Source organism: Nuphar pumila, chromosome 7, assembly GCF_984573655.1.
Source record: "Nuphar pumila chromosome 7, dmNupPumi1.hap1.1, whole genome shotgun sequence".
NCBI classification, from domain to species: Eukaryota; Viridiplantae; Streptophyta; class Magnoliopsida; order Nymphaeales; family Nymphaeaceae; genus Nuphar; species Nuphar pumila.
In genome coordinates, this window is record NC_143255.1 from 123,387,950 (window position 1) to 123,402,311 (window position 14,362).

The 14,362-nt window shown below is 39.0% G+C and overlaps 1 protein-coding gene across 1 annotated transcript; it reads left to right on the forward strand.

Moving 5' to 3' along the window:
- Nucleotides 1-1,613: 1,613 nt before the first annotated feature.
- Nucleotides 1,614-11,189, forward strand: LOC149833291 (serine carboxypeptidase-like 42). Its single transcript, XM_090013406.1, has 9 exons — nucleotides 1,614-1,842; nucleotides 2,319-2,426; nucleotides 2,538-2,633; nucleotides 2,782-2,874; nucleotides 2,955-3,049; nucleotides 4,755-4,969; nucleotides 8,092-8,184; nucleotides 8,457-8,574; nucleotides 10,858-11,189. The coding sequence occupies exons 1-9, from the start codon at nucleotides 1,614-1,616 to the stop codon at nucleotides 11,005-11,007; spliced, it is 1,197 nt and encodes a 398-aa protein (XP_089869532.1). The 3' UTR covers nucleotides 11,008-11,189.
- Nucleotides 11,190-14,362: the final 3,173 nt, after the last annotated feature.

Genomic DNA, 14,362 nt, shown 5'->3' on the forward strand with positions numbered 1-14,362 from the left:
CAGCTTTCTGCTCCACCGCATTCTAAAATGTAGAAATACTCAACGTTCTTCAACATTCTTACATAAGCCATGTTTCCCCAAGATTATCTCACAAGAAGCCGATCGATTTAAAGCTTCTGCAGAGAGAGGGAAGAAACATTCGAACGTGAAGCTGTCAAATCAGATGGCATTTAACATAAATATGCTGTTACGTTCACGTTGCTTGTTGACCAACAGAAGCAAAAGAGAGAGAGAGAGAGGTCATAACTCATTAATGTACAAGCACGCCTAAGAGAGAGAGAGAGAGAAAGAGGTGTCATAAATCAACTGAGACACGCCCACATGACCTCTTCTCCTTCCACCTCGCTCGTCCATCCGTCTCATGTCCATGGTCGATCCGACGGTCAATACTCATACAAAACCCGAAGGAAGAGAGAGAGAGAGAGGTCATAAGACTCACCTCAATAATGTACAAGCACGCCTGTGAGAGAGAGAGAGAGAGAGGTGTCATAAATCAACTGAGACACGCCCACATGAACTCTTCTCCTCCCACCTCGCTCGTCCATCCTTATCATGTCCATGGTCGATCAGACGGCCAATACTCTTGGTACAAATTGATTGACATTCACTCCTTTCTCAACCATCCCAACTTTCGACAACTCTCTCTCTTAACTCCAGTAGGGAGAAAAATACGGCCACTGCCGCCAAGAAAACCCGGAAAATAAATCTCCCGTTCGCCAACCTCGCATTCTCTCATTTACGGCCCCCCCTCACACTCTTAGTAAAGGCCATTCAATGCACGCTGCAGTGCAGAGTGCAGACTTTGACGCTCCCTTCCCGTTCCCCAACAACACCGAGTCCAAAGACCAAACCAGAAAAAAGAAAATCTCATTAATTGTTGTATCTTTTACTTTAAAATCTTAAGTACAGCCCGATGGCACCCTGAATTTCAGCCAAGGTTAGACGTACTTCATCATTCTTTAACCGTATCAAGAACACCCTACAGCTTTTACCAAAATACCAACAAAAAACACCTTAACGGATATTCTCGGAGCTTAAAACAATAAACCAAAATACCTCAAATAGTCTCAAGACTCCCAATGCTTACTTGTATTTTAGAAATAATTTAATTAAATTTGGGCTACATGCTTTTGAAATTCCAAATATAGGCCAAACTTTTTCTGGAAACTGTCAAATAGTCATCGTATCGGAAAACGTGAGTCGTTTATGGTTTCTTGTATTACCCCTTGAAAACTGAAAAATACTTTCTTATCTTCATAAATAAAAGAAAAAGTAGTGTGAACTTTTAACGATGAAGATCACTGTTGTAATTTGACTTATGATTTAACCTGAGTTAAAGGACAATACTAAATGCAGCCCCTTTCAGGAAAAAATTTAGCTCATATTTAAAATTTTAGAAACGTGTGACAATATTTGTAATTAAGGGGAAAATGTGGACCCAAATGAAAATTTTCCTGTATTTTGTAGACTTCAAGGAATTTTTTAAATTACAGAAATGGCTGAAGAAAATTTTCTTTTCTTATATATATATATAATATATATATATATATATATATATATATATACGTTATCTTACAGAACTTTTGCATTCTGTGAGAGTGAGAGACAGAGATATGGGCGTCTTGCTTGGCTTCCTTATGCTATTTGCTTGCATCTGCGTGGTGCTAGCGGCGCCACCGGAGCATCTTGTAGCCCGTCTTCCCGGACAACCCTTGGTGAGCTTCAAGCAATATGCTGGCTATATCAACGTAGACGAATCAACAGGCACCAACCTGTTCTATTACTTCGTTGAGGCTCACGCCAATGCTTCTTCCTTACCTTTGGCTTTGTGGCTCAATGGAGGTGAGTCCTTTTTTTTTCTGCATTCTTTTCCATTACCATTATTACCACCGTTTCCATTGCTTACTTCAATGTTTCTCTTTCACTAGCTTAGTTCTCTCTCTCTCTCTCTGATTGTATATGGTGGGATTAGCTCGTTTTTGTTACTCTGGTACAAATTACCGATTCGATTAGATGGCCAGTTCAACTACGAGCATTGGACCACACTCGACTGAGACACCCACATGCCTTATCGAATCGGACTCGGGTTTTCGACTCGGCTCATTTTCTGTTTTGTATAGTGCCATATGGGGATGCCCTTTTCAGACTCTTTTATTTTATGGGCACTCGAAAGCAGGGTCATGTCTTTTCCTAGACTCCATATTCCCACTTAAAGTATCCGATTTGTTCATGTCTTCCATACATAACATGACTCGGTTTAACGTCTCGTCTCGGACACGTTGAGAAGACTCGTATTCAAGGACCATGGTTTTGTGTAGGACCCGGGTGTTCTTCCATAGGGGGTGGAGCATTCACTGAGCTAGGACCCTTTTATCCTGACGGAACAGGGAATGGACTCAGAGTGAACCCTCACTCGTGGAACAGAGGTGCCATCTTTCATCCTTATTATCAAAACCCTCCATCCTTTTTTTTTATATATATTTCATTAATTGTTCTTGCCTCTCTATCTTCTGATGAACGTTTATAATGGTGGTCAGTGGCGAATATCCTATTCCTGGAGTCCCCTGCCGGTGTGGGCTGGTCCTACTGTGCTAGGTCACCCAGTGAGTACAACTACAACGATTGGAAAGTAGGTAATGATCACAATCCTGCGACCGGTTCCTTCCGAATCTCTCTCAAGCAGAGTCCCTCGATTCTTAGCGTATGCCCATTGCCCTAAAACTGAATCAATGTATTGTTGTTTTCGTGGCTGTTTTTGGACAAAATGGTGGTCACATGCAGCCAAGGAGAACGTCGTTTTTCTTCTGAAGTGGTTCGAGAGGTTCCCAGAGTACAGAAAAAGCCAACTATTCCTCACTGGCGAGAGCTACGCAGGTCTCTCTCTCTCTCCTTACATCGTCTCGTGATTTCACGAATCATTATAAAAAGAGGTTTCGTGTCTCCATTCGCTACAGGTCACTACATACCGCAGCTAGCCTCATTAATACTGAGGCACAACAGACGCGTCGTTGGTGCTCGAGGGTTCTTATTCAACCTAAAGGGCATCCTGGTAATTGTTGCGAACGGAGTATTCTTATCTAGTGCACTTTTTTTAAGTAATAAATAGAATGAGGGTTAGGTGATTACTCTTCCTTGCACGGAGCTGCATGACAAGAAAGGGTCGCCTGCTTTAATTGAAGTTTTGGCCGTGTCTGTTCTGAACACGGTTTGGCTTGCTGTCAATTTGCCTTAATCGTAGTCTTGTTTTTTTGGTGCATTTCTTTAATCTATTGAGCACCCATTGGCCTATATACCACATTCAAATTTTGAGCCCAAAATGTAGAAGCTGGCCAATGTGCAACTTATCCAATACCATGTGTTTTTTTTTTTTCACTTTCATAACCGAATACATGACAAAGCCATTCAACTAATTTTGGTTACTTGAGCTAAATATTGGACACCATGTTTCCTACAATTTTCATTTTCCAAGTGCATGAGTTTTTTTTTTTGGATTAGCAAGCTGGGGTTAAGCAAACCCCCACCAGCACATCGGCAAAACAAAATCAGAAAAACCAATCAGGTGGTTTGTCCCAAGTTACCGGAAGCTTGGAATCTCTCTTCTCCAAAACTCATTTTGAAAGCTCGATACTCCTTTCTTCCAAAAAAAATCTCCATTCTCTCGGGGTTCTTCTATGCTTTCCACACACATGGTCATCCTACACGTGATCTATGATTTTTATATGCTTTTCTTACAATTTTTTTTTCATATTTTTCATGTATTTTTTCTCACACTTTCTCTCGTTTCCTATTTACTTTCCCTAAATTGATAACCACAAAAATTAAACTTTTTTTATTGAAAAATCATCAAATATAAAAAAAATTAATTTTATTTTAATTTTTATTTGTTTCTTGTTGAATTGCTATTCAGTTACCATATTGCTTCATTTTTTTATTGATACTTCCCTTCTCGCTTTTTATAAATTTCAAAATGTCCTTCTCTCCTTCGCTTCCCGTATCTTTTTCCACTTTGAGTTCCTAGTTTGTAACCTTGGTTTGTTCTTCCAACAAGGTCACAATGCCCACCAAGAGAAAAACTAACCAAGTTGACTGTCACGAGTTCAAAAATACATGCATGCGCCTTCTTTTACACAGGCTTGAAGCTGAGTGTACTCTCCAGTGGGTGAACGGGACTCGGGATTTTATGCCAATGAACTCAGTGTGCGAGACAGTTTATACCCAGTTACCTAAAAAAGAGTGTTCTACTTCTCAAGATAAAGATCTCTGTCACACGGAATCTCCAACATACCCCATGTAACGTCCCGCAGTGTACTGTTCTTAATGGAAGCTTATACAAAAATGCCGTATCTCTTCTATGTATCCTTGTGACATAGCTTGAAATCGAACAAGATGCAGTATTGCAGAAGCCTGCAGCATTGGTTACCACAGTTTTTTTCTGTGCTCCAAGCTTAGGCTTAGCCAAAGTATGGTCTATGGTTCTCAATGTGAGTTTTGAACGAGTTGTGGTGCATTCGAGACCTTCACACTCTTTAAGCCAAAAAAACTGGAAGTTGGTTCGGGAAAGTTCGAACCAAATCCATACTCAAAACCTTACCGGAAACTGCGGCAGGGTCTTGACTCTTGACTTTTGAGATGCAAATCAATTTGTCCTGTGTTTGATGCGTATATTAACCATGTCTAGAACTCCTTGAGTCTCGAGTCTTGACACGTCTGGTGGGTGCTTGTGGTGGTGGTGCGTGTGTTTGGGGACTTGGTAGGTAGGGAATCCGCTCCTCAACTACGGGCTTGACACAAGGGAGACGTATTCCTTCCTTTGGTCGCACGGCCTGATCTCGGACCGGACGTACCGAGGGGTGTCTTCCTCCTGCGACTTCAGCTTCGGCTACACCGGCGAGGGCTCCGGCGACACCGGCAACGCCTGTCCCGGCTTCCTCGATGTCGCTCGGGCGGAGATCGGCCACTCCATCAACATGTACGACGTCACTCTGGACGTCTGCCCTCCCCCAATCTTCCACCAGGCTCTCAGGCTCCAGAAAATGGTACGCCCATCCTTCTCTCTCTATCTCTCTCATTCTTCATTATGCTGGACTTGGGTTCCATGGCTGGAATTCCTACTCATCTAAGAAATCCAATGTTTGGATTCTTTCTATGTATAAACCTAACACACCTCCCGTTCAAGGCTCCCAAACAGAGCAGTAAATCATAACATTGTCCATCTTTTCTCCGTCGGGCACCACAAGAGCATGTGTGGTTTAGATTCAGTATCACCATAAAGTAGTCATATTGAATACGACCAGACTTAAAAGAATTGACCTGATCTCGTTTCTCAGATGGGTTACCCTGGACGGAAGAACGAGGTGGACGTGTGCATCGACCACGAGATCACGCGCTACTTGAACCAAGCAGCAGTGCAGAGGGCCCTCCATGCCAATGTCACGTCCCTACCTTACGCCTGGGAGGCATGCAGCAGGTACGCTTACGCTAAAATGTAAAGAGTTGGGGACACTGGCTTGCTGAACCATCCCCATCTCCATCAATGTCAATCTGTCGTCGCTTTCTTTCTTGGGGATCTTGATTATCTTTCTTTCTTCTCGCAACCTTTCCCCTCTTGATATGCTTTTCTTCCTTTTATGTTGAACGTCCATCACTACTCATGTGGTGCTTGTTTCCATATACCAAAGTAGCAACCATAGTTTATTTTTTTTGGAATATTTTCTTCCCTGACATCTAGGCTTTTTACTTTCTTCTGTTAATGGAGATCAAACAACTAAACTGGGGTGAAAAAGTACCCTGACAAACTGCTGTGGATAGTTGGCATGAGTACACTTCAGAGGGCGTTTGATAGCCTTCGAATTTCAGATGTATGGTATCTGCTCAGAGATGCTCCGGATTTGAAATCCAAGGATTTTCGAACCCAGGGAGTAGGTCTCTTAGATCCCCTTGTTATTCTCACTAAAGTGAGGATCTCAAATCCTTCAGCCAGAGGATTGGAGATCCTGCCTTTGGATAAACCAAGGATCTTGGTGTGGGACACTAGCCACATTAGCACTCTCCATGCCAGCTCAGATTAAGGGTGTAAGATCCCTGGCTATGTCATCCCTAGATATGATATGTATAGGATGCATTTTTTTGGATTTCATTGATGCAGGTTGTTTTCATCAAATCGGACTCCATAGATGTGATATATATAGGCTGCATTTTTTATACAGCGCTGCTTCTGCCACTGACAGCCACCCATCTCAAGATGTGTGGTTGTATGGGCGATGCACGATGCAGGGTCGCCACAGTACACACACATACAGAGAAATCAAAACCTACAAAATACAAAACCTAAGTGTATTTTTGGTGTTTTGTTTTTGAAATTCTGACCCCATAGATGTGTTCAGCACAATTGATTTATTAGAAATCGACACTTGGAGCATGCATTTTGGATAAAAAATAGTATTTGGAGCCTCAATTTTATGAAAATTGTAGGCTGTTGAATTTTAGAACCTTGTAAAAACCTATCCATTGTGCTTCTTATAAAAATAAAACATATAGATCACATCTGTCAGAATTTCAAAAAAACATCAGAAATTCATGAAAATCAAATAACATGTTTCATTTAATAGGTTTTGTATTACGTAGGTTTCCATTTCTCATATATATATATATTGCTGTCCCATGTCCTGGGTTTATAAAAGTTTGGTGTTGCCCTAGGTGTGTCCTTGGTGTTGTGTCTGGTACTATAGGACAGTCGGAGTTTAGTGTACTTCGTGGGCAGACTGGGGCATGTGATGGTGTTGTTTGGACCAATTGACCAGCGGTCATTCTCCTCCTCTACTTGATACAATCGGTGTCAGGTTTACAGCATGAGCATCGTTTCTTGAAATCACAGATCATCAACGGCCCGTAGAGAGAGAAGTTCATGGCCGGACCATGTTGTACCAACTCCCATCTGGATCCAGTTTTGAGGTCCGAGCTTTTTGTTTCTTTCTCTGATCACTCTCGTGTACTTTCCTGGGGTATCTCTGTACCCTTTTTTATATGGTCTGCTCCTTTGTTGTTTTGAATTGAGGGAACCATCTGGAGACAACCGTTTGGGCTCCACTTGAGTGGGGTGACCTAAAAAAAGGCTACCCTAGTGGGGCCTACACAGTCATTTTTTATGATGCACCAAAAACTTGTGATGCTTACCATGCACTCAACACGTGTATGGGCCTAATCAACATCACTACTTTTCCGTGAAATTGGATATGACTTGCCCTCTTCTCGTAACTTGCAGAGCTGGAGGTCTTCCATTTCTCCAACTCCCCAACTCTGTCGCCTACTTCCCAAAGGAAGCAGTATGAAACTTGGTTGAGTATGTAAAGGTAGAGGTCAATGGGCCTCCCATGGGCTGGGTTCGGGCCATTAAATTTGGCCGTCTCGGCCTGAACTGAGACAGTGCCCCGGCCCGGCCTAGCCCAAAGCTGGCTGACATGGGATGGCTCGGCCCAACACACACACACACACACACACACACACACACACACACACATATATATATATATATATATATATATATATATATATATATATATATATATATATATATATATATGTGTGTGTGTGTGTGTGTGTGATAAGCCTTTGTCCGAGACGTCGGCATCAATAAGTGGAAACTGGTAGGTGCAGGTTATTTGGACAAATGTGGTCAGTATATTCGGTGCGTATTGTCCTGTATTGAATGGACCGATACATACAGAAAAATCGATACACATCAACCAAGAATTGGCTATTTTTAATAAATAAAAATATTTTAATATTATTTTAATGGCTTCAACATGCACGTAATATTTTTTGGCCTATTAAGAACGATTCACTTGAGTATCAGTATCGTTCCATTCAACTGAATCGTTGGCCAAATGATTTAGTGCCGAAACCGATACTGACAACATTGGGTTAATAAACCGTGCAAGATCACGTCATTAGTGTCTGATCCAGTCAAAACAATTTGCACTGCACCTATAAGTTTGGACTCATTGAAACCCCAAGGACATGTGCACCAACGACTTTCCCTTGTATAGTAAAAAAGCGTCACAAGTCTTAACCAAGTGTGGTGTGGTGAATCAGGATAGTGGAGTACAGGTCTGTTGATCAACTGAGCGACATGCTGCCATTGCTCTCTCTCCTTGTGAAGGACCGTGTGCGCATCTGGATATTCAGGTAATCCCCAATCCAATACTGACACCAACAAATAATGCTTCCACTTCTGGTGGGCAGTCTGCTGCATCTAATCTTGGTCATCCATGAAATTGGTTTATTCTTCTCATCGATAAATACAAGCACAGGAGTCGACAGTCTTGTCCCGTATTCCCCCACATTTCCAAGAAGGCAGTAGGAAGAATGTAATGTGTTTATTGATTGCTGGGCACTAAACTGTATACTTTGTATGAGAGTTTATGATGGTTCCAAATCGGTGTGTGTGCAAAGTGCAGTGGGGACCAAGATGCCGTGGTGCCTCTCACGGGGACGCGGTTGCAGATGACGAGGCTGGCTCAGCAGCTGCATTTGAAAAGCATCATACCATACTCTCCATGGTACGCAAATGGGCAGGTACAGATATCCTTGATTCTTCATAATCTAATCATTTAACCCTAGTTAGATTAGGAATTTGGCCCAACTTGGTTCCCAAGACATATAGTCAGACACATTCTTATATTGAATGACGCCCGACGCAATCATGGTGAACCCGAGCTGAGTGGTTAATACTCTCTCTCTCTCTCTCTCTCTCTCTGTGTGTGTGTGTATATATATATATATCCCTTTGAGAGTTTCTCTTTGATTCCTTCAACTCTCTTGAATCCACCTCTCTCTCTCTCGACTTTTTTTGTGCCCCTCCCCAGCTCCCCATGACCCACAGCCATAAGGCTCGGGTGACAAGCTCATCAGCCACGGGTGACCACTCACGACACACCTCACTCGAAGTTTTGCAAGGCTTTAGCCATCGCCCCTAGTTCGGAGACGCACCACACACTCGACCAAGTCCTCTCTCTCTTTCGTTCCTGCTCTACCCAGTGCCCTGTGCCAAGCCATTCATCATCTGATTTCTTCTTTTTCACATGTTTTTTTAGGATTAAGGTTTTTTGTGATTTTTAATTACTATTTAATTAGTTTCTTCAATTAGCATATAACTAGGGTTATGATTTAGGATTTTGGTTTACTTTTTCATAAATAGTTGCATTTCAATATCTAGGGTTTAGGACTTTTTGTGTTTTTTTCCAATTAACATTTAGGTTTTTAATGTAATGGATATTAATTAGTTATTTTTGTATTTTTAATCAATATTAGACATAATCAACATGTTATTTTTTTGTTTCAATTAGCTTATGCATGAAAACTATGAATAATGTTTGTCTGGATTGAGTTTTTTATTTATTTATTTATTTTAATAGCATGAATATTTAATTAGCTTTTAGAGTTTTTGTATATTTTACTAATAGTATTTAAATAAATATTTAATGTAGGTATTTTTGTATTTTTAATTAATATTAAACATGATTCTACGTGCTTGATTAGTGTAAATTCATAATTCATGATGTAAGAATTAGAGTTTAAATTTTGTATTTGTTTAAATGATATGAATTTTGGATTGTGCTTTTAGGGTGTTATGTATTTTTTCTTTTAATTATCCTTAAACATGAAGAATAAATACTTGACTTTGATTCAAACTTAGAATTTTAGGGTTTTTTTGTTTCAACTATTATAGATGAGAATTTTAGTTTCTTTTTGTTTTGTTTCATATAACATGTATTTGTTTTTCAAATAACAATAATCATGATTCTATCATTGATTTTTGCTATGGTTTGATGGTTTTTTTTTTCTTCTGATTTTTTTAGCATTGGATATATTATATATTTTTAGTATTTGATATATGTATATTGTCATAACAATTATTTTTTCCTTTTACTGTACATTTGTGCCTACCCTAGTTTAAATTTCTCGCTCCAGCCCGTGTGTGTGTCCTAGTGCTACTGCGTCTGTTTTGCATGAAACAATTAGTGTAGCGTCCGGTTATAAATGAGAGTAAATCCAGGTGTACATTGCAAGTAGGGATGTAAACTGTTTGGATTCGGGTCGGATTTAAGCATTATCAAGTTCAACATAATTCAGTTAGGCCTAGTCAGGTTTGGATTCAGATTCGGATTTGGGTAGAAAAAGATCAAGCCAAACCAGGATCTTACTAATTAACTTAAAACCTGGAATTTACACTTAATCGGGTCAGGTTTTTTGTTGGAGTTATGTTTTAGTCGTGTTTGGGTTTCAATGCAAAACATAATATCAAACCTGAATCAGATCCAGATTTGGCTGCCCAACCTACTTAATGGCTCGGATTTAGTTTCTTGTATCGGGTTGCACTGTTTACATCCTAATTGCAAGGTAGTCAGTCCAATCACTAGATGCCATGCATCCATTAACTGCGTAGGTGGGTCCTACAAACGAGGCATGACGTCCTTTCATTGGGAGGTACCAAGCCAAGTACTAAATCTGCTTTCCTTGTAAATGGGTACAGTTTGCACTTGCCGGATGTGTAGTATCGTACTTTATTATGTATTGAAGCCTTTGGTTTGATATTCTCTACTTATAAAAATTTATGCATTTTTGTAAAGACCTAGTGTGCTAGGTGTCTTATGCTTTGATATGAAATTTATGGTTTACTAGTTCGGGATGTCAATGGTTCGGTTTTGGGTCTTGAATGCGCATTGCTACATTTTTAAATGCCTGTGAGACTTCATATCCTTGATGCAAATGGTTTTATCTTCCTATACATATTTAACAAGAAATGATATGTGGGGGGTGGTATTGTCCAAGAATTCATGATGCTGATGGTGGTCTCAGGTTGGAGGCTGGTATCAAATCTACAAGAATGCTGTGGTCTACGCAACGGTGCGCGGCGCGTCCCACATGGTTCCATACGCCCAGCCTGAGCGAGCCTTGATCCTGTTTAGAAGCTTCCTTCATGGAGAGCCCTTGCCTCGCCACTCTTGAAGGTTATGTGTTCATGTAAAGTAGTAGTCAGGGTGGGTTTCCACCTTCCATGTGTTTTGTTTGAGCCTTTGTACCTTGGCTTCTGATGGATTTCACTATTTTATACTGTTGGCTGAGAAAAGCAAGTTTTCTCAGACAGTGATTTACGTTTAAAATGCACAGCAATTAATCGGCAGAGTTATATCCATATAACATAAAAGTTAAGGTGCTCCCGGAGCACCTACTCCCACCTAATAGAAGCTTCAAATTTTCAAAAGTCTAGTGTTTTTTTTTTGTTTCGATATGATCTACAATCATTATTTTGGGAAAAAAGGTTTTGGATCATGTGATTATGTCCTACATGTAAGTTTTTTAAGATCTTCAAAAATCAACGGCTCACAATGTACCAATTTTTCATGACTTAAAAAAACCTATTTTGAAGTATAAAAAATATTATCCAAAACATGGTTTCTATCAAATAAGTTGTGTCAAGTACATCTATAAGGTTTGATTGATAAGATGCAACCTACAACTATGATTTCTATTTCTAGTAGATGGGAATAGAGCACCGTAGCATTTACATTTAAAATGGCTATTTATCTGGTATGCCCGTATAAAGTTGCTCACATCTCTACAGTTACATGCAACATAGAGCTAGCTAGGCCTAGCTCACTCAAACCAACTAGGTTGGCTTCAACTTAAAGGGTTCGGCCAAATCAAATTATATTTGAAAACAGTCTCCCACTCTATGTGCATTTATTTGCAAAAACTTTGTGATCCTCCCTGCCCACCGGAAAGTATACCCAGCTTCAACCTTGTGTCCGGAACCGATTCCGTGATGTTCGAACCGTGGTTGTCCAGGAATGCGAAGTTCACGTTCGCAAAAGTAGCTTAGGTTTAGGTAAATGAAATACTTGAAAACAAAGGAAGTGAACTCTAAGCTATTTGAATTGTGTGAATCTCAAAAGGCTTGATATAGATACACTTGGGGTATTATGTGTACCGATCCTGACCAAGATAGAGTGAATTGTGATTGATTGAAGTAAATTCATGTACAAAGATGTAAATCAGCCACATTAAGATTGCCATCTAAAGAAGTTCGTGTAATATCCAAACGCTGTTTAGCAACGATCAGACAAGCGGGGGCTTTACTTGTCTGGTAGGAGCAGCTAGTTCACGTTACATTGTATTGGGACGTTGCAATTTCTAGTTTCAACAGTATCATAGTATAACTGATAGGGGTTTGCCTAACCCTCGCTTGCCTATAAAAAATAAAATTGATTGTATTGGACGGATAATTTGACACAATTCTCTAAAAATCTTACAATATTTTATATTCTTTCGATGTCGAAACTTGCAAATATCTAATATTGTTAGGACTCTTTTACCCTTCACAACTGGGAATTGATGACTTATTAGGAAAAAATAGTACTACCTGTCAATTAGTCTAAACTCACTTAAATCCAGAATTACATGTTTTTTAATACAGACCTCACGAACTCATATAAATTTATTTGCGAACCTCCTCTTGTGAATATCTTATTTTTTCGCATATACTTCATGAAATCACACAAAAATATATGTTCAAACCTCCACTTAAAGAGAAACAACAAAAATCACAAATATTCTACTTAAATATTTGCAAACTTATTATTATATGTGATTTTTTTAAATATTTGCAGGAATCATATATATACTCATTTTTTATTCAAGGGTTTATTCTTTTCCTTTGGGTCTCAAAAGAACTTATTTATAGAAACTTTGCAGCGATTCTCGTGTAATTTGGTTCTGCATTTCGAGAAGGTTGTGGTATCATTCTTGTCATCGACTTTCTTATTTATAGGTTCAAAAGGTGAGCTTCATATAATATATACATGCATATTCCTATTTAATATGACAGCTTACAATCAGGGGTACAAATTGACCCAGCGAAAAAGTATGATAAATGCGATTTCAGTAGTTTTAGCTTAAGTGAATTTTTGCACATAGTTTATGCAAATTCATGAAGTATATGTGAACGAGTAGGATATTTATAATTTTTAATAATTTCAGCAGTTATGTAAAATAGTAGGATTTTTGCAAAACAATAGCATTTTTGTAAATATGTTTATGCAAACTCAAAAGGCATGATATATGCGATTTTAGTGGTTTCAGTTTAAGTGGAGTTTTGTGCGTGTATGTTTAAGCGAATGAGTGAAATATATGCAAACAAGGATAATATTAGTAATTTTAGTAGTTTCAAATTAAGTGAAGTTTTTCATACAACCCAAATAACAGTGATTGTAATCAAATACTGCAATATACTATCAAACTAAATATATAAATTTATGTCATTTGCACACTATATAAAAATTTATTTATACAAACATATCTAAATGTATAATTAATAAAAACCTCATTCAAATGATATTATATACAATCAATGAGTTATAATGTTGATCTTTGAATACATACCAAAAAATAAAAAAACAATCACATGAATTTACTATTGAGGATGTTGTGATTGGTGCAATCATAGCCCTAGATGACCTTATTTGCGTTTCATTGATTACGTATCATTTTCTTTAGTATGCAGATTTCTTTAAGTGCAATAGCCAACTCTACCTCCAATCTACTTAAGGCTCTTTTGTGCTTCTCTCCAGCTTTCTCTTTCTCTTGAATGGCACTTTTTATGGAAGAGGAACATGCAATCTGCTGAGCAATTATAAAATCGTCATTTGTGGCATGTGCCATGAACGACAAGCCGATGTTTTTGCCACCCTCATGTCAGTCTTGAAGTTTGCAAAGAAATACCATGGGGTAATTTTTAATCTGATTATTCATGGAATGCGATAAAAATTTGCTAACTGTGCCAGGGTGACTGAGTGGTTGCTGAACAAACTCAAACAATCAAATGACTTGATTGACCATTTAGCATTCAACTTCATTTGTTTTGTGCAACCAAATGTTCTTCCTCGCGATGTCCTTCGCCCCCATAACTACATCGACATTCTCCTCCAACTTCAACGCCTTCATAGGAGCACCAGTTTACCTACATTTTCTTTATGGTATCTGTAGCATTTCAATGAATATGTGCTTCCATATCCAAACTTGCATAACAATGATTAACAAAGATTAATACAAAATATATATCAAAATACATGTAAGTATAGTGTATGAGTATAAATACCAACATCTTGATAAGATTTTTTGTTTCACTCCTAGTGCTACTCAAATTTGCATACAGGTATGCAAGTGAGACTGCTCTCCATGTATATTGATCAATATGATCAAGCACCACCAACAGTTCGATGTACGATGCATATATTGACTTTTCACCAGTGACGATGAATACATATGAGCCAAAAAAAGTATAGCAAAAATGATTTCATCGACA

Bases quoted from the DNA above. Each gene is read 5' to 3' on its own strand.
- LOC149833291 (XM_090013406.1), top strand. From the start codon at position 1,614: ATGGGCGTCTTGCTTGGCTTCCTTATGCTATTTGCTTGCATCTGCGTG. The intron at 1,843-2,318 runs GTGAGTCCTTTT...GGTTTTGTGTAG, and splicing joins GGCTTTGTGGCTCAATGGAG to GACCCGGGTGTTCTTCCATA. The intron at 2,875-2,954 runs GTCTCTCTCTCT...CATTCGCTACAG, and splicing joins CACTGGCGAGAGCTACGCAG to GTCACTACATACCGCAGCTA.